This window comes from Coptis chinensis, chromosome 2 (assembly GCF_015680905.1).
Source record: "Coptis chinensis isolate HL-2020 chromosome 2, ASM1568090v1, whole genome shotgun sequence".
Taxonomy (NCBI): domain Eukaryota; kingdom Viridiplantae; phylum Streptophyta; class Magnoliopsida; order Ranunculales; family Ranunculaceae; genus Coptis; species Coptis chinensis.
Genome location: NC_141457.1, coordinates 71380051 through 71405260, shown reverse-complemented (window position 1 = coordinate 71405260; position 25210 = coordinate 71380051). Strand labels below are relative to the sequence as shown.

General features: G+C 38.3%; 2 protein-coding genes across 18 annotated transcripts; both read right to left on the bottom strand.

Moving 5' to 3' along the window:
- Nucleotides 1-4842: 4842 nt before the first annotated feature.
- Nucleotides 4843-25092, bottom strand: LOC147517575 (protein CTR9 homolog). 17 transcript variants are annotated; one of them, XM_086589765.1, is made up of 13 exons: nucleotides 24812-25086; nucleotides 24684-24735; nucleotides 10650-10701; nucleotides 10235-10540; nucleotides 9396-9497; nucleotides 8872-9292; nucleotides 8041-8197; nucleotides 7545-7921; nucleotides 6463-6666; nucleotides 6066-6123; nucleotides 5886-5982; nucleotides 5686-5797; nucleotides 4843-5072 (listed from the first exon to the last, which is right to left on the bottom strand). In XM_086589765.1, the coding sequence occupies exons 8-11, from the start codon at nucleotides 7556-7558 to the stop codon at nucleotides 5923-5925; spliced, it is 336 nt and encodes a 111-aa protein (XP_086445891.1). In that variant the 5' UTR covers nucleotides 7559-7921; nucleotides 8041-8197; nucleotides 8872-9292; nucleotides 9396-9497; nucleotides 10235-10540; nucleotides 10650-10701; nucleotides 24684-24735; nucleotides 24812-25086; the 3' UTR covers nucleotides 4843-5072; nucleotides 5686-5797; nucleotides 5886-5922. The 17 variants fall into 17 exon arrangements, with proteins under 17 accessions (XP_086445891.1, XP_086445892.1, XP_086445886.1 ...); XM_086589766.1 differs by having other exon boundaries at nucleotides 6066-6118; nucleotides 6467-6666; nucleotides 24812-25085; XM_086589760.1 differs by lacking the exons at nucleotides 4843-5072; nucleotides 5686-5797 and having other exon boundaries at nucleotides 5950-5982; nucleotides 6467-6676; nucleotides 8872-9095.
- Nucleotides 23446-24556, bottom strand: LOC147517576 (F-box protein SKIP23-like). Its single transcript, XM_086593638.1, has 2 exons — nucleotides 24314-24556; nucleotides 23446-24078 (listed from the first exon to the last, which is right to left on the bottom strand). Exons 1-2 carry the CDS (start codon nucleotides 24554-24556, stop codon nucleotides 23446-23448), a joined length of 876 nt encoding a protein of 291 aa, XP_086449764.1.
- Nucleotides 25093-25210: the final 118 nt, after the last annotated feature.

Here is a 25210-nt window from a genome sequence, read left to right as displayed (position 1 = left end):
GCTTTGTCAACCTTAATTCTTGAGTACCATATAAATAAAACAATTGTAAAAATAATCACTACTAAATGGCTTATCAACTTGGTTATTGGTCTGACTTTATTACATATAATCATGTAGACATATTCCATGTAGCAGAGAGTAGAGAAGTAAGTGTTTTATTTATTGGTCTGGACTTGGCGTGGGTGAGGGACGTTTTTTGGGCCTAAAACTCAAAGTAGTGAAAAATATTCAGTATAAACAGGCTTTGAGTGGGATTAGACATATAATGATAGTTGGATCTGGACAAAATAAGAGGACTGGGAGCCTTTTTTTGGACCAAAAGCTTGTGGCCCAGCCAGCCGCCTGTGTGGACTGTCCTCAGGGCCAGCACTAAGTGTACCATAGCTCTGATCCAGTAATAATTCGTAAGTGTCAAGAGTTCAAATCAGAGTTTGTTACGGGCAAATTTGCATGAGGAATAAGAAACCTGTTTCATTCCTTTCAAGTTTCAACAAGGACAAGGATTACAATGTCTAGAAACCTATTTCTAGAACAATTTGTGAGTAAAAGGAATTGAAATTGCAGAAATCCTCTGAGTGACGTAAGCCACAACATTGATCTTGTTATGCCATTTGCTTGTCACAACATCGATTGGAAATTGAGCAGTTCTTTGTTTCCTCAATGGATCGAGCAAAAAATTGCATAGCTAAAACTTAGGCGTATAGAAATCCATCACTTAAAACCTCTGCACGCCCTTGCTCTTCTAGAGACGATTTTGAATCAAGGGGATTGATGGAGTAAGTTTACAAAAGTATATAACGTGGTTGTGAGGTGGGTGCAAGTCACGTGACTATTTTTAATGGCTAAATCGCATTCCGTCCAATCTGATTTAATAGATTGTACGTATCGATTGTAAAAAATTTAAAGTATATTGTATTTTTAGGCAAGAAAAAAAGTACATTGTATTTAGTGTAAAAAACAATAAAGTACACTGTATTTTAAGATCATTTTGTCTATAAAATTTATGTGAAGTCGTGGTAGAAATGCATGGTCGAGCAGTTGACCATATAAGCATTTGGAGATGGTTCCTTCAATAAATTAAAACACATTTTTATTAAGTACCACACTTTGACTCTATACACATTTTCATTCTCTATATGCAAGGCTCTTAAGTTCTTCCCTTCTCTTAATCATATAATCTCTCCCCTGTTTCTTTTTCCACTACTAATAAGTAACATGGAGAATGGAGCAGCTGCATATTCTCATTGTAATTTTTTTTTTTTTTTTTTTTTTTTTTTTTTTAAGGTTAAATGTATTAAATGTATTAAAGTAAAAAGAAAGTACAAAGGTTATTTAGAGTTGCAACATGCTGCACACTCTAAAGTCAAGCCATTTCAAACATCTACTACTCCAACTAGATTTGAAATAGTTTACATTCACTGAAAATGGTAGAAAGTTTGGAATGGTCCTTCCCATTTGTGAAGCCAATAAGGTTTTCCTTCCCACACTACCCGTTCATTAACAGCAAGAGATGTTCTAGTCTTAGCCAATATATCCGCAGTAAAGTTGGCTTCCCTGAAAATGCAAGTAATATTTATATTCGGAACTGCAAGTATGCAATTTTTCCACCTTGCTTGCAATTTGCACGGCACATCTCTACTATTAAAAGCCAATGCAGCAACCTCAGAGTCTGTCTCCACCCATAGGTTTAACCATCCCCTAGATACTGCAATCTCCACCCCTTCAAGAATGGCCATACACTCTGCCCAAAAGCTTGTGTCATTGCAAATGTTCTTCCACACAGTAAGCTTGAAAGCTCCCATATTGTCTCTGTAAGAAATGTCAATTCCAGCCATTCCCGGATTACCCAGCGAAGCCCCATCTGTGTTCAACTTCAATATATTTGGTTCAGGAGGAATCCAAATACATTGCTTGATACTTGGTACTCTCCGTGCTTTAGTCCCAACATCCCAGAATTTAAGAACACCATCTTCAAACTGGGATCGGTAATTATAGGTGTTTGACAAGTTGCCAGTAATTTTCACCTGTGTGCGAATGTAGTACTTACACTCACAAATGTTAAGCTTCTTTCCCTCAAAATGAATCAGATTCCTATGCTTCTATATACCAACTAGAGTAGCAACCATACAAGCATTCCACAACTGCTTCAATTTTGGGTTACACTGGTTATTCATTATCAACGCATCATTCAGATTTAACACCGAAGTGGCATTAAAAGCTGTAGAGATCTACTGCCACAGTTGTTGAGAGGAACTACATTGCCAGAATAGGTGCTCGTGTGTCTCTGGGTATTGTCTGCATAGTCTACAGCAAGATGCCATGTGTACCCCCAGTCTTTGCACTTTATCGTCAGTTGCTACACCCTTTTGCAAGATCTTCCAAGTTAAAGCTGTAGGCCTAGGGTGTATATAACTGTTCCAGATACATTTGCTCCATTGAATCACCTGTTCCTTCTCTATGATATCTTCATATGCTGATTTTGTAGAGAAATTGCCCTTCGTATCAGGACACCACACTACATAATCACTGAAGCTTGAATCACACTTCTGTACTGACGTAATGTTCACATTCACACTCTCCATCACCTCTTGTAAGGCTGAAGGAATGGACCATTGATCATGTTGCAGTAGATCACAGACTTTTGTTCTACACCCTTTCAGTTCCACTGGATTGATGTTAAGCAATTGTTTCAGAGACTTAGTTCTCAACCAGTTACTTCTCCACAAATTCACATTTTCACCATCTGCCACCACCCATTGAGATCTTGGGATCACTTCATTTAACACCTCTTTGATGCTAGCCCAAATAGAAGTAGGCTTATGAAATGTGATTATTTCTCCATCTTTGTTGAAGTACTTGGCTCTAAGGAAAATATCCAGATCAGTATCACCAACTAGAACCCCCCATGCCAATTTCATTAACATTGATGTATTCATAGTTTTCAGCCGTCTTATACCCAGTCCACCTTCAGTCAACGACTTACACACTCTATTCCAGCTAATAGTCACACCTTTCCTAGTGGTGGGATCACCTGACCACAAGAAATTCTTCATGAGAGTTTCAGCTTCTCTAATTATAGACATTGGCCATTTGTAAATTGCCATGTTGTAAATTGGGATGCTGCATAACACAGATTTGGCTAAGATAACTCTACCTTGAAATCATAATCTCCTACCAATCCAACTAGTAAGCTTTTTCTTAATCTTATCAAGAACAGGAGCAACACGTGTTCTAGTGATTTTGCCTTGATTCAAAGGAATCCCAATGTACTTTTCAGTTAACTCCCTTCCACAATGTTCAATTCCTGTAGAGCTGTATGTTTTATGTCTTCATTGAAGCCTCCAAAAAACACCTTACTCTTTACTTTGTTAATATGCTGACCCGATGCTTCTTGACATCTTCCCAAAACATGGTTAAGCTTTTTGATACCCTTAATCCCTCCATTTGCAAAAATGATAGTAGATGAGAAAGAGCTTCAACACTCTTAATGGTGGTTAAAGGCATCAAGTGCTTCTTTGTTCTCAGATAGAGTAGTGCTCTGCTTAGAGTGTCTTCAGCAAGAGCGAAGAGAAGTGGAGATAAGGGATCACCCTGCTTTAAGCCCTTCTTCATTGCAAAATATCCCACTAGACCTCTATTCAGTAAGATAGAAATATAAGTTAAGTTCACAATCTTTGTAATCCACTTAATCCAAGTATCTGAAAACCCAAGCATTTTCATTACCTGAAAGAGAAAATCCCAATTCATAGTATCATAGGCATGTGTTATATCCAGCTTCAGAGCCACTGAGCCACCATATTTCTTATTCTTCATCTCATTCATGAGTTCTGAAGGCAAGCAAATGCTAGTTTGGGAGCTTTTACATGGTACAAAACCTGTTTGTTCCTTGGTAATGATCCTATCAGCCATAGAGTTCATCCTTCTTTGTAAAAGCTTTGTGATTATCTTGAATGGGAAGTTTCTCATGCATATGGGTCTAAACTGACTTAATTTCTTGGCTTCTTTGTCTTTAGGAATCAATGCAATGAAGTTAGCATTTAATCCATTAGGTAAACACTCTTGAATGAAAAAGGATTGAACAGCAGTACACACATCCTGTTTAATAATTTCCCAACACTTGAAGTAGAAATGACCATGAAATCCATCCGGACCTGGAGAGCTATCCGTTTTCATAGAAAAAACAGTTTTTTGTATTTCTTCATAGTTGGGAATTCTTGTGAGGAAATAATTATCTTCATCATCAATAAGTTTTGGAATAATACTCAACAGTTTTGGATCATGGGTGACTAGTGTATCTTGGTACTTTTCTTCATAGAAGCTGATTACATGTTGCTTAATCTGGTCTTGTTCAGTCAAGAGAGTTCCATCTTCTTTCATAATTTCTGTCATCATAGAAACACCTACACTACACCATAACAGGCTATTTGCAACAGCAAAAAACCGTTGCTAATAATTTTCGCAACGCTTATTAAGTGTTGCAAATATGACATGGATAAAGTGTTGGAAATTTTTGCAACAGTTAATAAGCGTTGCAAACAAAAATTTCCAATCGTTATTAACCGTTGCAATAATGATTTGTAACGCTTTTTATAACTAGTTTGTACACAAATTTAAAATCTTGGCAACGATTTTTAAGCGTTAGTAATTTGTTAAAAAATTACCAACGGTTCTTAAGCGTTGCAAAGTTGTTAGTTAATTTTTTAAAACAATTAATTTAAAAATCGTTTGTAACGGTTATAAACCGTTGTTGATGGGTTGCTGCTGATAAAAAATAATAATTTCTCATATTTTGTTTCTCCTCTACTGACAACCAGTGCCTACATAACTATCAGAGACCACACAGCAACAGTAACAATGTTTCAATTTTTTAACACAAGTGATAGCAAAGAACACAAAGAACATATGTTTCAGGAACTCCGAATGCTAAAGAAAACAAATAAACAAACAAAAGTCTCAACTTAAGAATTCAACAAGTTTTCCTTTTTTCCTTGTCGCACAAGGATTCACTCAGCGCACTTTTTCTTCTTGTCCTAAACCAAGAGATTTATGAGCATTTGCAATGCCTTTCTCATCTGCAAAACAACTCACTTTCGTTATACAAAATAGAAATGGAAGAGCCTAAAGTAATGTGCTTTCACATGCATCTGTCTGCATCAGCCGGCAAATGCGACCAAATAATCTGGCTGGTACATTACAATCTGTGGAAAACATGCATAGAATGCCATAAACATGCAAACAACAATGACAGATTTGATCATACATTAAGTTACTTGCTTCTACTCTGTTATTGCTAAGGGCATTGAGGTAAGACGTTTCTTAGCATTAGGTAAAATGGTTTTTTACGATGAATCAACATAGTATTAAGTCGCTAGTTTCTAATAGAATTATAGGTGAATAGAATTTGGGTCAGCATATAGTGGGTGAACTATGGAAGTACGGTGGACCATTAACTTCCTAGCTCAGGCTTTAGAGGAGCTAGCATTTGCTACTTCTTAATAGAAGCAACCACTTTGTCTCTTAACTACCATCTTTATTTTAACACTACCATCCATGTAAGCACAAAGCTACATCCACTATGATTGTGAAGTTTGTCTCCGACTACCATGGAACATCATATTTGTTGCCATATACTGTAGTTCACCTAAGGAACACAATACTACAAGTGGAAACTTAAACTAAACTTACCGAAGAATTGGGTGAAAATGGAAGTGAAGAAGCTCAAATTACGCGAAACATTGTATGCCATAACGGGCGGAAGAGGTTTCACAAGGGTGTCAATGGTAAACACACGTAGAAACTGCAGAAAATAGAATGAGCATATAAGAAATCACTCAGGAATAATTCAATTCTGAAATATTATATGTATTAAAAGGGGGGAGATCAACTTGGTAGTTCCTTTGGAAGCTGTATTTGAGTTCGGGGTCAATTTGAGAGAGAGATTGAGCGTACATCTTTCAAAAACTGAAACTCGCTTGGGCACTCCTGCATCAGGACAACATCTTAGTATCAAGTACAAGTGTACAACTACAAGAGAAAACATAGTATGGAGGGTGGTGAAACCTCACCCCATCGTCATCCTCCCTTAAGGCGTGTATAAGCTTCTCAATTGCAAACTCTCCTGAACTAACAAACAATAACAATTAGTTATGCACAAAAATCATTCAAATGTATACTGAATACCCCATTACAGCAAATTAATTAATATATACTTTGATTTTCAGCGTATCTTTTCCTTAGTTTTTTATCGTGGGTTTTATTCTTTGCAATGCAAAGGAAAGAAGATGATTATTTTTACTCAAAAGACAAGCATGTCTGGAATCACTCTTGTGTGAATAACTACTCGTCTCTATGAGGCCTACTTAGTTTTATAAATTATGCCGTAAAAGATAATAGAAGAAAAAGTTTCAAAAATATACCAATATGACAAGAAGTGAGTAAAGGTGCAACAAGGTCAGTACTCACATACCAACAATAATTGGTAATAACCAATCTCCTTCACAAGCAACTTTAAGAAAAATTGTTGGACTTTGAAAGCGACGAAGAAACTCATGTCCAACGGAACTAAAATTAGTTTTGGAATCCTTTGCTTGAACCGAGTAAGGAAGTAACAGACCATTGTTCCATCCTGTCCCCTCTACAAACCTGTGACTCCATAAGTGATAGTGCCTAATAGTTTCTGCAACAATTAGGGTAATCAGGGCTAACTAGCAACCATCTAAGCAATTAAACAGGCCTGGAGATAGTGTAAACACAGAATCCCTTAACTAGTTAAAATTCAATTCAACTTTCAAAAAAAAAAAAGGAATGAAGGATCCAAACAAGGGAAAACTGTAACTTGTAAAAGTATTTCTATTCAAGTGCAACACAAAATTACAACAATAAATAATTCAAAAAACATAATTTTTGCATCTAACTGTGATGTAGCGTTTACTACACACACACAAATTTTCTATGTGGTCCATACCGTTTACTTATGTTTTCCAACTTCCTATTTTTTTCTCTCAATGCACCATATGAGGTGCCAGAGATATCATAAATTATAGCAAGAGAACATAGTTTCCACGAAAATATGCTATAGAATCCACTCCTAATAGATTTCACATGGGTGCCATACTTTATATGGTTAATTAACTCTATCTCCACCACGAAGTCTTTCAGTACAATACCAGCTTAACTAATCCCAAAAACTTTATCCACTAGAATTCACCACTACATACAAAGTACTAAACCACAGTTCTAATGAGAAGCTACAAACTACAAACACTCATATCAGGAGACAAGTTCAAAATGGTATCTAACAATTTGGAGGTAAAGAGTAGACAAAATAAATAATATAGTTTTAGTCCAAAAACACTGATTTATCTCAGAACCTGAATTTGTTCTAGCTGCCTGAACTATGAGCATATTAGCTTCCATGTATTTTTTCTCCCACATATGAACCAATAAATCAGTGTTTTTGGTAAACGATACTAAAGGTGAAAAACGTTGCGAAATATGTATGAATTTCTAAAGGAAAAGGAACCAGTTAGAAGATGAAAACATACTTGAACCCAATCATCGCTCAGTCCAAAACTCCTGGCCTTTGAAAGCAGTGTCGGATAGAGTTCAACTACCAATATTCTAACAAGAGGCATTGGCCTTTTGATTCCATTTATCAGCAGTCCAGGTCCCTTACCACCAGAAATTATCTTGTCGAGTACTTCGCTAATTGCAAATACTGGAAGCCCTCTTACAAATTGATGATCCTCAGATGTACTACCACCGTATTTTAGCTACAATCGTGTATGTTAGCTCTTCCAACCAATAAGTATCATAGAGAAAGAAGTAGCACTAAACAAGCCTGAGTCGAAAAGCTTCCCCAAATTGCTTGAACCCTTCCCACGGTCATCAGTTAGCACACCAGAGAATGTACTACCGAAATCTGGAACAAAAAGAAAATAAGAACAATTTGAAACTAATCATAGAAAAGAAAAACATGAAGTGTAAGTACCGTAGTAAATCAGCCACCTAGATAAATCCAAGACATGGAAATATAAGTACCTGTATCAAGTTCAATAACTTCCATGTTTGTTGCTCTATAACGTGGGTAGTCAGCGGAACCAATGTTCAAAGCAGCACAGGGATTTTTTAGATATAGCCTGCAGACTTCTACTTAAACCCACAAGATAGAATGAATCTCCTCGTCTCAAAGCAGGTTCTGTCATCCCAAAAGATTTACAGACACATTAAGACACAGAGTAGTAGATATGGTCCATAGAATCACTTCATTTTAAATAATCACAACAGAGACATCCTGGTCTTACTCTTTCTAGGAAACTTAACTAAGATGCACATTTGGAAAAACTAGTCATCGATTTAAGTGTTCTCACCACTATCTCACTTGCTATCACAGCCAACTGAAACAACTACATTGGTTGGAAAAAAAATTGGAATGACAATATTGATCTTTCTCGACAGTCATGTCAAGCCAGAACAATTGGAGCAGGCAATTTGGGAACAAGAAGCTTTCAGCAGGAATTTGTCAAGCACCGAGTTTGGCTCATAAACTAAGTTGCCTAATAAAAAAGACACACGCTAGACCCTTACAGAAAAGTAACAGCAACATAAATCTGCAACCAGAGAGGCATATGATATCCTCAGACAACAGCATCCCTAACTGATCTTCAGATCCTCTCAGTAAGGAATAACTGTGTTCATGACACTACCAACATTTACTTCAATGGATGATATAGAAAAAAAAAAAAAAAAAAAAAAAAAAACAATTTAATTCAGGTCAGGTTCAGAATAGGGCTCCAACTGGAAGGAATGCACACACAACGAGCTCTCAGGTGCACTTACAAATGGCGAGAAGAAAGAAATTGGGTCACTGACCTCATCTGCAGTCCTCTTTGTCTTCTGTAGTGTAAATGCTGAGAACTTTTGCAATGCAACACCTGCATCGAACCGGAGCGTAAAATTTGAAGGTGCCAAATGGATGCTCTAAGCAACGTCTTCTTGCAATCTTGCCATTGCTCAGCCCAATAATGTGTACGAGCAAGATAAAGAAGTACTTGAGTGTCGGTGTTATGGTAAAATTTCCGCAAACAATTTTGATACTGTAAAAGGCGAAAAGCAAATAATAAGTGTATGCCAAATAGCAATAAATGATGAATAAAATAAAGAAGGAATCATAAAGTTGACTTGTCATTTTGACAGCTAAGGTAAATTGTCCCTGAGCAAAATAAACATGTGCTAAATTTATCCAAACATCTGGCATTTGGACAAAAATGCTTCTACTAGCAGCTTCTTGAACCTAAATTAACAAAGATTAAATCAGATCTCAAAAGTTCAATTAGACATGAATGTTCAGAATTCTATCAGGATCTTGAGAACTGGGAAAAGTCGACTCAGCCAACCTGCATAAAAATATCTTTGGAAACGTCAAACTGTCCTTTTTCTGCGAGAACCACTGCAGCGCCATTGGCAGCATATAAATTTGCAGGATGTTGAACCAGAACCTACATCATAGCATTAAGTGATATTTGAGGATCTTCGTTGATTTTTAAATACCTCAGCAATTTCTTCAGAATGAATTACCAATAATAAAAACCTCACAAGTGGTAAGGCAAAAAATAACATACGATTAGAAGAAGTGACCTACTGTTTTACAAACTTGAGCTCCTAAGAAAACAATATAATCTTGATACGTTTTTGTTTCTTTTTGGCAAATGGGTTCAAATGATGTATACATAATAATGGTGGTAGTTAACGTGCTCACAATGTAATAGTGTGAAAGAACAGTTCTTGCCCTAACTTCAAGTGGTATCTACACTGTTTTTCCATTTCACGTCTTCACAAGAAGGAACATAACAGACACATGGGATATAATACAATAAATAAAAACTTAAAAATATATGTTTAGCACCAGATTTGATCATCTATATGGAGCAATCAAATTTATTCTTTGCCGCAAATTACTTACCTTAAACATTTCTTCAATAATCTCGTATTTTCTCTCGTTTTTCAGTCTTCACCAAATACATTCTTTCTGGAATGACTTAATAATTTTACTAATGATGTACTCATATTTCATTCTAGTTGAAATAGCAAACCTTCATGAGCTAAGCATGTCAAGCCACTTACACAGACTGTTTTCACATTAATTATAAAGGGTGCATTAGTAATAACTACACTAGTACTATTAAGATCCAGTAAAGTAAACAAAATTAATGAATGGATGGAAGTGAAAACATACCAATAAGTGAGGATTAGAAGAATCATCTTCAGATAAAATCATTACCCATATTTCAATACAAATAGACTTATGTGTCAACTACAACATCAAACTTATGTGCATTGTAACATTGTGAAGTTGACAGATCAGTTGCGGAGGCAGATTTGGATAATTGGGAATACGGCCATCAATTTCCTTGTTAGTCCCATCATACTTGCTCACTATGTCCCTGAGGAAAGTAGACATCGCGGGTACCAACTGTCGGAAGGGACACGAGAGGACCAGCGCAAGCGTGCCATAGCTCCGAATTCAAACATCTCTTCTCCCCTATTAGAAATTTCCACAGTACGTAATCACCATTTAGCAGAATAATTCAATTAAAGGATGTTTCATACACCAAACTAATCGGAAACACAAGCCAAATACAATTGTTTACCTTCTTGAACTTGCTGCCCCAACCCTGAAGAAGTTGCAAGTTTCATCCTTTACTGCAGTTGATTTAAAACACAACCCATTCTTGATTACAAGTTTACAAAACCCTAGAATTTTTCTTTGCTCTTGTTTTGAAGAAAGCATTGATTAAATTGGTAAAAAAAGCAAGCTTTTTCAATCGCTAAAATTGATTTTTAAATCGGTACTTAAAAACATGTTCCAAATCGAAATCGAGAGAGTGCAACTCACTAACTTGGGTTTTAGATGATAGAAAATTGGAGAAGATGAGAAAAACCCAAAATGTTTTCAGAAGGAGTTAAGGTTTTTACGGTGAGAGTGTGTGTGGGCAGAGAGAGAGGGAGGAGACTGGAGAGTGTAGTAGCGGCGGAGAGAGAGAGGGGAGAGAAAGCAAAGTTATGTTTTATATTTTAAGATTTTAATTTGCAACATTTTTCACGCGATTTTTAAGCGTTAGAAATTAATTCCTAAAATTCACCTAAATAAAGTAACACTTTATAACATTGCTAACGCTTATATAGCGTTGGCAATTTGCTAACGCTAAATAACCATTGCAAAGCAAAAAAGGTCTGTGTTGCAAATATCCTAGTATGGTGTAGTGCTAATCTGATCTTACACATGTTATGAAAGTAAGCTGAATTTCTGTCCCCCTCTTCATCGAATTTGGTTCTGCTTTTCTGTCTCAAAAGTGAAGCTCTATTTCCTTTGGCTGCATCCAGCTCAACTTCCTTCTGAACCATCTCAGCCAGTAAACCATCTTCATTACTTTCATCTGCAAGCATCTGTAGTCTCACTAACTCTGCCTGTGCTTTTTTGATGTTTGTGTCTACCAACCCAAAGGTCTCAGTATTCCACTTCTTGATATCCACTTTCAATCTATGTAGTTTTCTCATAACTTTGATGATAGGTGGAAGATACCCCTCAAAGGCTTGATTCCAACTGTATTTTACCATATCCATAAAAGTAGTGTATGTACACCACATTTTATTGAATCTGAAGGGTATATTTTTTGGCTTTGGCACATAAGGATGAAAGCCGATGATTGGGGAGTGATCAGATGCATATCTGGCTTCAACCTTGTATTTCCAACCAGCAAACTTAAGGTTCCATGCTTCATTGTAAAATACTTTGTTCAATCTGCTAGTAACTCTCTTATATCCCAGCTGATTGTTACACCAAGTGAACTTCAGGCCTTCCCAATTGCTCTCTAAAAGTTCAGTCTCGTTAACAAAATTATTAAAATCTCGCATTGCCACTCTGCTAGGTGCTTTGATTCCTTTCTTTTCCTCATTATGCAAGACCACATTAAAATCCCCAATCACTACCTATGGCGAAGTAGTATTAATGAGTTTAAGCAGGTCTTGCTAGAGTTCTCTTCTTAGAATAAGAGAACAACTTGCATGCACAAAACACAAAACATAATCATTGACAAGAACCGAAATATGTTGTTCAATAACTAACACCACCCTCATATCTATGCCAATCTTGCAGAAATCCATAAGTTACCCAATCTGCTCTGAGAATCATTGTGAATAATGGAATTCTCAAAATAATCCAATCTAAAATCATTCAAGAAACTGGTTTGTGGCTTTACTAGAGGTTCCGCCGAGCAAACAATATCTGGGCTATGGGAATATATCATTTCCCTAAGTCTCTCCCTACCATTTTCTTTCACTACACCCCTAATATTCAAAAAAATTGTCTTCATTGAGAATTTTGGGGGGTAGGATTATCTTTCAGCTTTTCATGAGCTTTCACACTAGAGGATAAGGCCGAGTCCTTGCCCTTCTTCTTATTAGTGACCTGCTGAAGTTCTTTTGCTTTAGGTGTGGGCTTAATTACTCTATCGGAGCTTCTTGTAGGAGGATTCTGCTTTTCGACACCCACTTCTCCTTCTATTTCTAACAAAGCAAATTTGTCACTTGGAGGGATTCTTCAACATCTTTTGGAGGAAGATTTTCATTAATGCAACAGATAGTCTGTTCCACCAAATTATGTTTCTCAAGTGTATGTTCCTCAAGAGGGAGGGATATAACTTGATTCTGTTCCTGAACCTGAGTTTCCTCTTGATTCTCAGCATGCATGTCTTTTGGAATTTGCACTTCAGTCTCTTTTGGATCCTGTTGTGCTTCATTCAGTGTCTCATTCTGTGCAACTGTTGCGGATTCTTGATTCTCATTCAGTGGCTCTTGTTGTACCTCTTGGTTCTCATTCTGTGCATCTGTTGTAACCCATTGAGCTTAACTCTCTGAAGTTTGGCCCTCATCATCAACGATTTCAATCGGTTCACCTTGTGCATCACTTACTATGTTTATCTATGGCAGGTGTTCTCCATCACTGGCTTGCACTTTCCCTTGTTCAGTATTCTCCACAATTGCATTCTCTTTGTCCTTCATCCTTTGTTTCCTTCTCTTGTTGTTGGACATTCCACTAGTGGCATCCTCTTTTCTCCCAACTTGCTCCTTTTACTTCTCCTTATTCTTGTTCAAATCTTCTTTCAAAATTCTGCATTCAGTCCCCAAGTGGCCCACTCGTTTACAGTGATTGCAGAATTTAGGAAGGGTTCCTGTGTCCACCTTTTGCCAGAACTTAATATCTCTGCCATAACTTCAACCCATATCTTTTCCGGAATTTTTTGTGTTAAGTCTACATCAACAAGAACACTTGCGTAGTATCCCAACTTTCTTTTTGCTGTGTTCTCATCAGTGTGAATTGGTCTTCCCACAGCCCTTCCTAACGAGAACAGAGTTTTCAGTTCCCAGTACTCAAGACTGAGGCCAGGGAATCTTATCCAAACAAGACCATTCGAATGATTCTCCTTACTAGTGGAAAAGTTTGGAGTCCATTTGCTTAATCTAAGGACTTGTTCATCAAAAACCCAAGTTCTTTGTGTCCACACTCTTTGGTAATCAGTTTCATCAGTGAAACGAAACATGATATATCCCTTACCAAGTGGGGTGGCTTGCCACTCACTTTTAGGTTTCCAGAGCTCCTTAACCTTATTATTGACATCATACATGTTGAGTTTAGACATGTCCAGTCTTCCTACCAGTCCAAGCTTACAATATTCTAACCCTTTATCCACATCATCAGCTTGAATCAAGATAGTAGGGTACTCACCTTGTCGACCAGGGGTTGGAAGCGTAGCTGTATCAACATCTCTTCCATATGTGGTCCTCGTAACATTTGCATATGTTTTCTTGCCATGTACACCTGTGCTTTGAATGTTTTGTACTTCTCCAGTGGTTGTAGCATTTAGTGAAGCATTTAGAGGTTCGTTATCCGTTTCCTTGTCTAAAATTCCATCCAAGAAGCCCCAAGGGCAAAAGACTGCATCTTTAGGGAGAGGGGGTGTTTGTATGATGTTTCCCATGGTTTCTCTGTTCTTGCAAAGCTTTTCCGATCAGGAAAATAGGGTTAACCGCCGGTCAGGGCCGGTCAACCCATTTTAAAAAGGAAAGGTTTCCCTCCCTTCACGAACCTTATCTAGAAAACTTGCTGCAAAAGTGTAGAAAGAGAGACAGTAAAAGTTAGGTCTCAAAGTGAGACCCATCTTCTATTTATAATAACAAAGTTACAGTGTACATAGGTTGGGCCCAAGTATAGGCCCAATAGGACTAATATTACAATACTCCCCCTCAAGCTGGTGCGAAGATATCCAATAGACCCAGCTTGCCAATGGAAGAGCGAAGATCGAGGGTCCATTTGGTTTGGTAAGAGTATCGGCAATCGTGCCTTAGTCCTAACAAAGGACGGGAGACAATCCCAAAGACGAACTTTCTCTCATGAAAATGCACATCAATCTCTATGTGCTTAGTCCGCTCATGTAGATGAATCACGAAGCTAAATGGATGGCAGCTTGATTGTCACAGTGAAGTACGGATGATCCAGACTGTGCAAAACCAAGCTCTCCCAAAATAGATCGCAACCACATAATCTCACAAGTGCCCAAAGCTAGGGCACGATACAAACTTCGCCAGATGATCACGAGACAACAGATCGCTATACGGCTTTTCCATGAGATAAGGTGATTCCCACGAAAAGCACATAAGCCGGTAGTGGAACGACTGTCAATAGAACCTCCATAATCAGAATCAGTGTAGCATTCTAAGGGACCCTGTGAACCGGCTGCATAGAAGAGACCTAAGCCAGGGCAAGACTTTAGGTACTTCAGAATATGCTCCACTGCATCCATATGAGATTGACGTGGAGCATGCATGGCCGACGACTAACTCGCGCACAAAGATAGGCAATGTCTGGTCTAGTATTAACTAGATAAATAAGACGTCCAACAAGGCGCTGATAAGCTGATGGATCTGACAATAATGGTCCATCGTCTGCAACTAACCGGCTGTTAGGCACCATAGGAGTAGAAACTGGTCGACAACCCAAAGCATCCCTGTATCAGTCAGAAGATCTAGAACATACTTTCGTTGAGATAAAGAGATTCCCTTGGGACTACGTGCAATCTCAATGCCAAGAAAGTAACGTCTGTGACCCAAGTTTTTAACCTCAAAAGACTTCCCGAGGATTCCTTAATTTGTACAATGCGATGCATCGTCTCTGTAATAATAATGTCGTCCCACATATACAAGCGGATAAGTGCCCATTTGAGTTCGCCCGAACAAACAATGTATGGTCCGAGTGACACTCGGTAAATCCATATCAGTAGCACACCCATTTGAATCCATCTTGAACCGGGCTCGTGGTGGCCGCTAAGCCCATATAAGGACTTACGAGTCGACAAACTTTCCTAGCATACTCCCCTCACCACCTAAAGCCCGGTGGGGATCCATGTAAATCGTCCCGGCCCGGATCTCGTGAAGGAAGGCATTCTTCACATCCAAGTGATGAAGAGGCCAATCATAAGAGGCGACCCGGGGAAATAAGAAGTCGAGCAGATTTTAACTTGGCTACCGGAGCAAAGGTCGCACCAAAGTCACGCCCGTGTACTGTAAATCCCTTTAGCAACCAAACGGGCCTTATATCGTTCAACTGTACCATCCGCCAAGTACTTCATTTGTAAAACCCATTTGCATCCAATGATGAAGTCTTGGGAGGTAAAGCAACCATTTCCCAAGTCCGATTCGCTTTCGAGTGGTCGCTATCTCACCGCGATAGCGGCTACCCAATGTGGATCCGACAGAGCCTCGAACCGATCGCGGTATCCGAATGGAGGAAACGAAGTCGATATGTCCGATAGGAAGCGGATACATACGATAAGAGACAAACCGCGAATAGGATGGTTATGGGAAAACCGTATTTGTCCGGGGATGCCCGGTCCCGGAAGGAAATCGAGGGGGCTCAACAACGGGGAGAATCAGCGGGGAGCAATCATGGGGAGTCAACAAGAGGAGCAATCGCGATGGAGGTAGATCACTAGAAGGTGAAGAAATGTTACCTGAGGCAGTGGGCAGAGCATGAGCATGAGCATGAGCATGAGGAGAAGTGCGACGAGTATACACCTGTAAAGGTTTAGTAGGAGGGACCACCAGAGGAGTATCAAAGGCGGGGAATAGGATAAGCAAATGGAGGGCGCCTCCTGCAGGGGAAGACAAAGATTCCTGCACAGATGTATAAGGACCAAAATATGCACTATGCTCGACAAATGTGACATCCAAGGTATGATAGAGGCGATGACTAGGTGGATGATAACAACGATACCCGCGGACATAGGGAATACCCCTAGAAAGACACAATCGAATGGATTTATCATCAATTTGGTTCGCGTAGGACTTTTATCATGAACATAGCAAAAACGACCAAACACCCGGGAATAATGGGAAACGAGAACACGGCGGGGTATACAACTTGAAGAGGGGCCTTACCATTAAGAACTCTACTTGGGTGTCGCGGTTTTGAAAGGTAGGCGGTAAGAACCGCGATAATGCCGATGGGGATCGAGGAACATGCATACCTTGCAACAAACACCGAACTACATCCATAAGACTCGATTTTTTCGTTCAAAGAACACCATTTTGCTTTCGGTGTATAGGGACAGTCGATTCTTTGAAGGATACCCCCGTTGTTAAGGCGGGCGACAAATTCGTTGGAAACATACTCCTTCGCGATTATCGGACCGAAGTCCGCGAACCACGATATTGAACCGAAGTTTTAATGAGTTGGAGAAACCGAGTGAAAATAGGGAGAACTTCAGATTTCTTTGCGAAGTAAATAGATCCAAGTACACCGAAAGTATGGTCATCTATAAAGGTCACGTAGTACTATGGCGAGAGGGTAGTCGCGAGGAGAAGGGCCCCAAACATCCGTATGAATCACATCAAACATACAAGGAGATCTAGAAATGCGAGGAATATAAGAATTACGCATTACATGTTTAGACAAAGAACAAGTATCAATGAAAAAGAGTATTTTTGCATGTTTTATTAATTCAGAAATAAAGTACATAGATACTTGAAGTTGACATGGCCCAACCGAGCATGCCAACTTTTCAAAGACTCGGCCAGAAAACAAATAACGGCGACGACACAGCAACACACTAGCATGCAAACTCGACATCTTGGTGGAAGCAGTCTTTGGGACAAGGGGGATCTCCAAAGTAGTATAGTCCGCGATGCTTTCATAGCCCGCCAAAAATCTGCCTCGTACTTTCGGGTTCAAGATAACAAGAATGGGGTAAGAAAACAACGAGCGATTGATAATCTTTAGCAAGGCGACTAACGGATAACTTGGGCTAAGTGCTAAGTGAGGAACATGTAAGGACCGACTCTAAAGAGATAGCGGGGATAATCGAACGGTACCACTACGGGTAATAGTGGTGTATGAGCCATCCATGGCGGACATGATGTGAAAAGGGTGTGCTATTAGACAATAATCTAGAGACTCGCGGTCATATGATCATTTGCCCCGAATCAAGGACCCAACCGGATGGAGGCGGGGAACGAATATGGAACGCAAGAGGGTGTACTGTGGCGCGATCATGGCGAAGTACTAGATGTCCCCCCAGAGACAGACATAGCATGCATAAGCCGATCAACTGCTCTTTGGTAAAAAGTCCCGAATCCGAAAACTCCCCGAATGATGACTACCGAAATATCGCGAATAGCCGCAATACGAGGCTTGTCGCCTCTAAGCCCCTCGACCCCTCTTGGGGACGAAGCTCGGATGCAACCGATAGCAACTATCAATAAGGTGGCCATCGCCGCTCAGAATGAACGCAAAAGCGCGTCCACGAAGTGTTCCCGGATGGAACAAGAGAACGAAAGCAACCGAAGACCCACGGGTCGAAGTAGTAGCAACAAACGCCATCTGATCAGCAGAAGACGGTGCATCAGAAACCACTGGAGAAGAAGTAATCCGAACACGACGCTCATGTTTCTCAATAATGGCATACGCCTCACCAAGAGATGGAAGAGGTGCAGTATTGAGAACTTGAGTGCGGATGGCTTCAAAATCAGAGTGAAGACCAATAAGGAACTGATGAACTCTCTGTTTCTCCTCACGCTTCTGAAGAGCGGCCATAATAGTAGGTGTCATACCAGTAATACTGGATAGGGAAGTGTAAGTAGAAAGCTCCTCGGTAACTTCTTCAAGTACCCAAAGTAAGCTAAGACGAAAAAGAGCCCCCCGTGGTAGCGACCCAACTCACGGTAGAGCTCATAAATTCGAACCTCATTGTTCGTAGTAGCATACATTTCGGAGAGAGCGACCCACAAACCATCAACGGTCTCATAAAAGGTAAACATCTCATGTACATCGCTCCATAGAGTTAAACAACCAACTTAGAATCATACGGTTGGTCATGGACCAACTATTGTAGGTAGGTCGTATTAATTGGACAAATCATCTTGTTGGGAACAAGCCAATCCATCTTCCCTTTGGCCCCAAAAAAAAGCCAACGTAACGAGCCCAAGAGTGGAAATTCCGCCCATTAAGAAGAGCGGTAGTAATTTTCTTCGAAGAAGAGAAATTATTCAACAAGGAGACATCATCCGTACCTTTAGAGTCGTTATCCGTCATGATAAGGGATATTACAATAAAAAGGAAACTATTTCTATAATTTAGGTAAAAAAAGAGTAAAGGTCGGAAATACCCTTGCTCACAAAGTTGCTCTCACTCCATAGCCATTTAAAAATAAACTGCTTTCAGATGGAAGTTCCATCGTCCACAGATGGAATAGAAGGAATTATGTTTTTGCTTGCAAGATTTCGGTAACAAAAAGCGTATATACCCAAATGTTGTTTATCAATTCTGCACTCGCACACTAAGCAATACTCAACGCATAATCATTTACAAAAGTATATACAGTAGGTCAGAAGTAGCTACTTGACATCAATATTAACACGCTGATAAAGCACTTGCGACAATTGAATCACTACAAACCATGTATACTACATGGCTACATGCACATCAAAACACTAAAAACTGTATGAAACAAGTATAAAACACCTAGAGAAGCTGGGTGTCAATTAAGGATGACTTTTGGCCCCATAATACGAATCTGAACACCTTGAAAGCAGAAGTTGTTGCTCATCTACCAGAGGGTCGGCATTATCCATACTGGAGGACAATATAAAGAAAGGGCATTAAATTCGTCATATAACTGCTCAATAGTCCTCTCCTTCAAATTGAAGACACACATTTCGAAGCCACAAAGCAGTTCATGACGAGGCTTACAATCATCAGTAAAGTAAATGCAATTTCCTTTGCAATCTGGATAATCAGTTACTAAGACCGAAAATTATGAATTACAGCCAAGGAACAAAGCATGGTAGTCCAAGCTTTCCAACTCTACCCACTTCCTCGTAATAAAATCCAACCGGTATACTTCAAAAGATATAGTCCTTAACGGGTGGAGACGACCAATACGCTCATTACCCTCTTCATCTGTAAACCGCCGTAAAACCATGTGCAGTTCACCACACATTTCGACAAGATATATCCTTTTTGAAAGTCGTGGATCCTTAGGCTGTTCTACAAATTCTATAGCTTCCGAGGGCAATCAATGTCGCAAACTCTTAGTTTTCCCAGTGCACTAACGACATAGAATTTACCATTGAAGTACAAGATATCGCGGTGTCCACTTTCTCTAGGACATACCAAATATGTCCAACTTGTGTCTTTCAATTTAGCAAAAACTAACTTATTGCCCACAGAATAGATTGTCAGAACAACGCAATCTTCAGGAATGGTAGATACAGATGAAGTCAAAGATGTAACAGCTTTCTGTATGAAGTTTCTACGCAATTTTTCGTTGGACCATGTAGGAACATCATATATGGGTGGGAATGGGAATTGTGGGGGTAACTGAATTCGAAGGTTAATGGATTTAATAAGTGGATATGAAGATCAATGCCAAATGTGATGATCAATGCCAAATGTGATCAACCAGCCAGGTGGAGATCCATAACACTGCCCTTCCTAGTACCTCAGGGAAATTAAGACACAAAATCTTGTTTGTTGGAAAATTGATGAATTACGGGTAGGGAGTAGGGATCCACCTATTTTCCACAAGCATTAGCGATGTAAGGGACCAGGAAACGTTTGTTTTGTGATAGAGCGGATTGCTATGAATGAAAAAACAACATTTTACCTGATGTAGAACATAGAGCCTATGTTTATTGTTTAATTGTTTTTAGTAAATTTAAGTTTACTAAAAACAAATTATATATTTTCATTTTTATTCTTTAAACCTAATTTAGAAGTGTATAGAAGTCTAGTTTGTGAGTTTTAGTAGTCTTAGAAGAAAGTTACTATTATGATATAGATAGATTAGGAAAGTGTTTCTTAGTGTTTTAGTATTTTTCTAAGATAATGATTTGATGGAGTTCTCTATATACAGAGTTTCATGGACGAAAATTGTAATCAATTCTTCAATATTATCAATAAACTTATGTTTCAATTTATCTCTTTAATGTTTTATATATTGAACTTTTAATATCGCTTCCGCTACATCAATTGGTATCAGATTCTGACGGTGTTCTAGGGTTGATGTCCAGTTCGAAGTTGAAGAACATTCCCAAGACGTAAATGTTGGTTTTCTTCTACTCAAAATATCTTTGGATTGAAGATTTTTATTGAAGGATTTGTGTCTCACCACCCATAGTGTTGATACAATCTTTCCGCCCTCGTTGAAAATCACAACAAGAAGTCAAAGGTAGTCGGAATTTTCATTCAATTCCAACGCTCCAACCATAGTACAACATCTACATCTTCAGGTTTGATTTTCTACCATCCATGTTTTTCATCTTACACCTTCATCACCCTATCACCAACGATCCTTACCCACCATTGTTTTCATTAAACCACCACCACCACCACCCAAAAAATAAAATAAAATAAAAAATGTATAAAAATTTCTCAGTTATATCCACAACAACTTCATATTCAAATTTGTGCTATAGAAACAAAAATTGTGAGCTACAGGACGATCTTTGAGATATTGATTTTGAGTATTATAAATCTCCTCATTATAATTACTATGATACTTTATGGTATCAACAAGACTATTCTGATTGTTCTTACAAGTTGTCTCGATTACAAACTGCTCATAGACTATATTCTAAAACACTTCAAGATTATAAATTTGATTGTTAAGAAAGTATTAGACAACAACAACTTTATGTACAAAGAGTTGCTGAAGAATAGATGTATGCACAACAGCTGAAGAGAATTATCGTCGATTGCAACAACAAAATAAAGAGAATTATCGTCATTTGCAACAAGAAAAAAAAAATACGACAAGCGGAACAAAGACAATGGCTTTCTGACATGAGTAAAAAGTGATTTTTGAAAGTCGAGCTTATGTTACTAAGAAGTCATCTCCATCTCTACCAACATGTGAAAAAGTATTTTCTATATCCACTCTTGAAGTTTGTGACTGTATAATGCATTCTACTCTCCAAAAAGATGAAGTTCAACTGTTTACAATTGTTCTAGTATCAAATCAAATTGTCGAGATCCCGAATGAACAAACTGTAGATATTTCTTGTGAGGAGAAAAATATTCAAGAGAAAGTTAATGTTGTTAAAGTTTTAGGAGATGATATTGTTTTGCATGAAATAATACCACTTGTTTCTAAAGAAGTTGTCAATGTTTCTAAAGAAGATGAAGTTGCATAAAAAATATTTCTTGTGAGGACGAGTTAATTGTTAAAGAGAAGGAGAATATGGTATATCACAGTCCTCCAAAGAAATTTATTTGTGAAGACCCATACTTAAAGTTTTGTGAAAAATTGATTAATATTCATGTTTGCCTCAAGAATTTTGTGTCGGATTGTCAAAAGAAAATATTGAAGAATCAAGCTATTGTGTCTACTTTGCCTTGCTCCAATCGAAGAATTGTCAGGGTGAGTTATTTTAAAGAAGGGGAGAATGATGTAGAATATAGAGCCTATGTTTATTGTCTAATTGTTTTTAGTAAATTCCAGTTTACTAAAAACAAGCTATTTTCGTTTTTTATTATTTAAGCCTAATTTAGAAATATCTAGAAGTCTAGTTTGTGAGTTCTAATAGTCTTAGAAAGTTACTATTATGATATACATAGATTAGGAAAGTGTTTCTTAGTGTTTAAGTATGTTTTTAAGATGATTTGATGGAGTTCTCTATATAAAGAACATCATGGACGAAAATTGTAGTAAACTCTTCAATATTATCAATAAACTTTATATTTTAATTTATCTCTTTAATGTTCTATTAAACTTTTAATATTGTTTCCGCTACGTCATTACCTTACAAGTCTTCAACTGTATCGAGTTTTCTGGCAACAATACCATTAGCTCCTTCGGAAGTTGTGACCAGTATTAAATAGTCACAAACTGACCTCCCTACTAATATTTTTTTTTGCTAAAGGATAATTGTATTAAATAGCAAAAATGGTTTACAAGTACAAAGAATTTATAGAATAAGAGTTGGAATTGTCATAAGCATTCCAACTGTCACAAAATCATCACTTGCTAAATCTATAATAAGTGGTCTGGTCTCTCAACTTCATGTAGAAAGTCAGGCTTAGTACTCCACCATTGATTGTTACCCTTTGGGAGAAGTACACCTTTTTTAGCACAGGCATCTGCCCCAAAGTTTGCCTCTCTCTAGCAAGATGAAATCAATAACCAATCTGTCCTGTCCTTGTAAGAGTTCCATAGGGCCCTTACCTTCCACTGCACCTGACTTGAGTTGAAGGCCTTCACTGCTGAACTTGAGTCTGACACTATCTAAATCTTCTTCCATCCTAGCTGAATTGCCTTGGTTAAGCTAAAAGCTATGGCCATGCACTCAGTTACATAATTTGTCTCAATCTATTCCCAGTCCACCTATATATACTCCTAGTATAACACCTCCCATTTATAGCAAAAATATTATACTGTCTCATTACACCGGCCAAAAGAAGATTTATTGAGTTAACAACCTAACTCAATTTATACTTCATTAGGCATTTCCCTCTTGTTCACTACTTTATGCTGCTTAGAAGTACAATTTGTTGGCCTCATGTATCTTCATTATCCTTGTGGTTTGCCCTGAGTTTGATATGAATTCGCACGCCAAAGAAAATATGTGCGATATGTGTACTACTACATTACCACTGATTAGATAAGGTAGACATCATCATGATCCAAAAAATTGATTGTTACTAATTCACAATAAACTTAATTGTTTCCTAAATAGAATACAAATGTAGTCAAGAAGACAATGTTGACTAAGATAATGGAGCAGCACGAACCACTACAAAGTAAGGAGTCCATACCATGAAGCAGCTGTAATGAACCTAATACATAGAAGCTGGGATGCCAAGGATGATTTTTGTCTCCTATAAGAACTAGAAACTTAACACGTTGAAGGCAGAAGTTGCTGCTCAACTACCATAGGGGTTGGTGTTATCCAAACCGGAGCACAATATAAAGAAAGGGTATTAAATTCGTCATATAACTGCTCCATAGTCTTCTCCTTGAAATTGAAGATACCCATGTCAAATCCACAAAGCAGTTCACGACGAGGCTTACAGTCATCAGTGAAGTATATGCAATTTCCTTTGCAATCGGGAAAATCAGTTCCTAAGATGGAAAAGGATGAATTACAGCCGAGGAACAAAGCATGGTCGTCCAAAGTGTCCAACTGCATCCACTTCCTAGTTCTAAAATCCAACCTGTAGACATCAAATGATATGGTCGTTAAAGGATGGAGACTGAAGATCCACTCATGACCCTCTTCATTTGAAAACCTCCGTACAACCATGTGCAATTCACCACAGAATTCGACAAGGTAAATCCTTTTTGAAACTCGTACATCCTCCGGTGGTGCCACAAATTCTATAGCTGCAGGACGAAGACAATTAATGTCGCAAACTCTAAGTATTCCCAGCGCACTAACAACATAGAATTTACCTTTAAAGTACAAGATATCTCGGTGTCCTCTACGACAGACCACATATGCCCAACGTGTCTCCCAATTTAGTGAAGGCTAACTTGTTAAGATCAGAATAGATTGTCATAACGACACAGTCATCAGGAATGTCAGATACTGATGAAGTCAAAGATGTAACGGCTTTGTATATGAACCATACGTGGGTGGGAATGTAAATTGCGGGGGTAACTGGATTCGAACACGTGTTAATCGATTTAATAAGTGGATTTGAAGATCAATGCCAAATGATCAACCAGCCATATGGAGATCCGAAACACTGCCTTCCTAGCACCTCAGGCAAATTAAGACGCAATATCTTTTTTGTAAGGAAATTGATGAAATTATGGTCAGGGAAGCCTTCATTTTTGACAATCATCGGCCAAGGAAGTTTAGGAACAAGGAAAAGTTTATTTTGTGATATAGCAGATTGCAGTGAATGGCAGACTGCACTTAACCTTACAAGATCTTCAATTGTAGGAAGTTTAATGGCAATCAACACCACTAGTTCCTCAGGGAGTTGGGACCAGTTGGCCATATTGAAAACCAAACATAACAACAAAAATAACAAGATTAACTAGTAGAGAAGTCTAAAATTTCTAAACAAGAAACAAAAGATGATTTAAAAGCTGGCAGCCAACGGATGAAAAGGTGCGGAAGAGTACCTCTGTTATTGACCTTGACCTTGAAGACTGGAGAAAGAATCGAAACACACAGCTGCAGTATACAGATTTTATTAGCTCAAGATTACCAGCTTAGTAAGGGTAACCAGAGTCTAATTAACTAGGATTACCTTTCAAGAAGTAGAAGACAGACATAACATTGTTGTTCAATTCTGTCTTTTTCCTCTGAATTTTGCCAATAATTTTAGAATTGGTAAATATAGTATGTACCCAGCGAAAGGGTCAAAAGAATGATTATATCAAGCAAACAGCATGGATGTAGCTAATGACTTTTGGCAAGGAATATCTCGACGCGATGGAGAACGCCATACCAAAAAACCAGCTCATTCCCAAAATTGCTAATCTCGCCAAGAGAGGCTTTAGGCTTCACTACATTTCAACCCGTACTATCAACGGTGACCGTTATATTAAATTATTCTAAAAAATATAGATAGATCAATTTATGAGATATGAATATTACATTGGTCACTCATCCAAATTTCTTACAACATCAAAATCACACTTCAGAA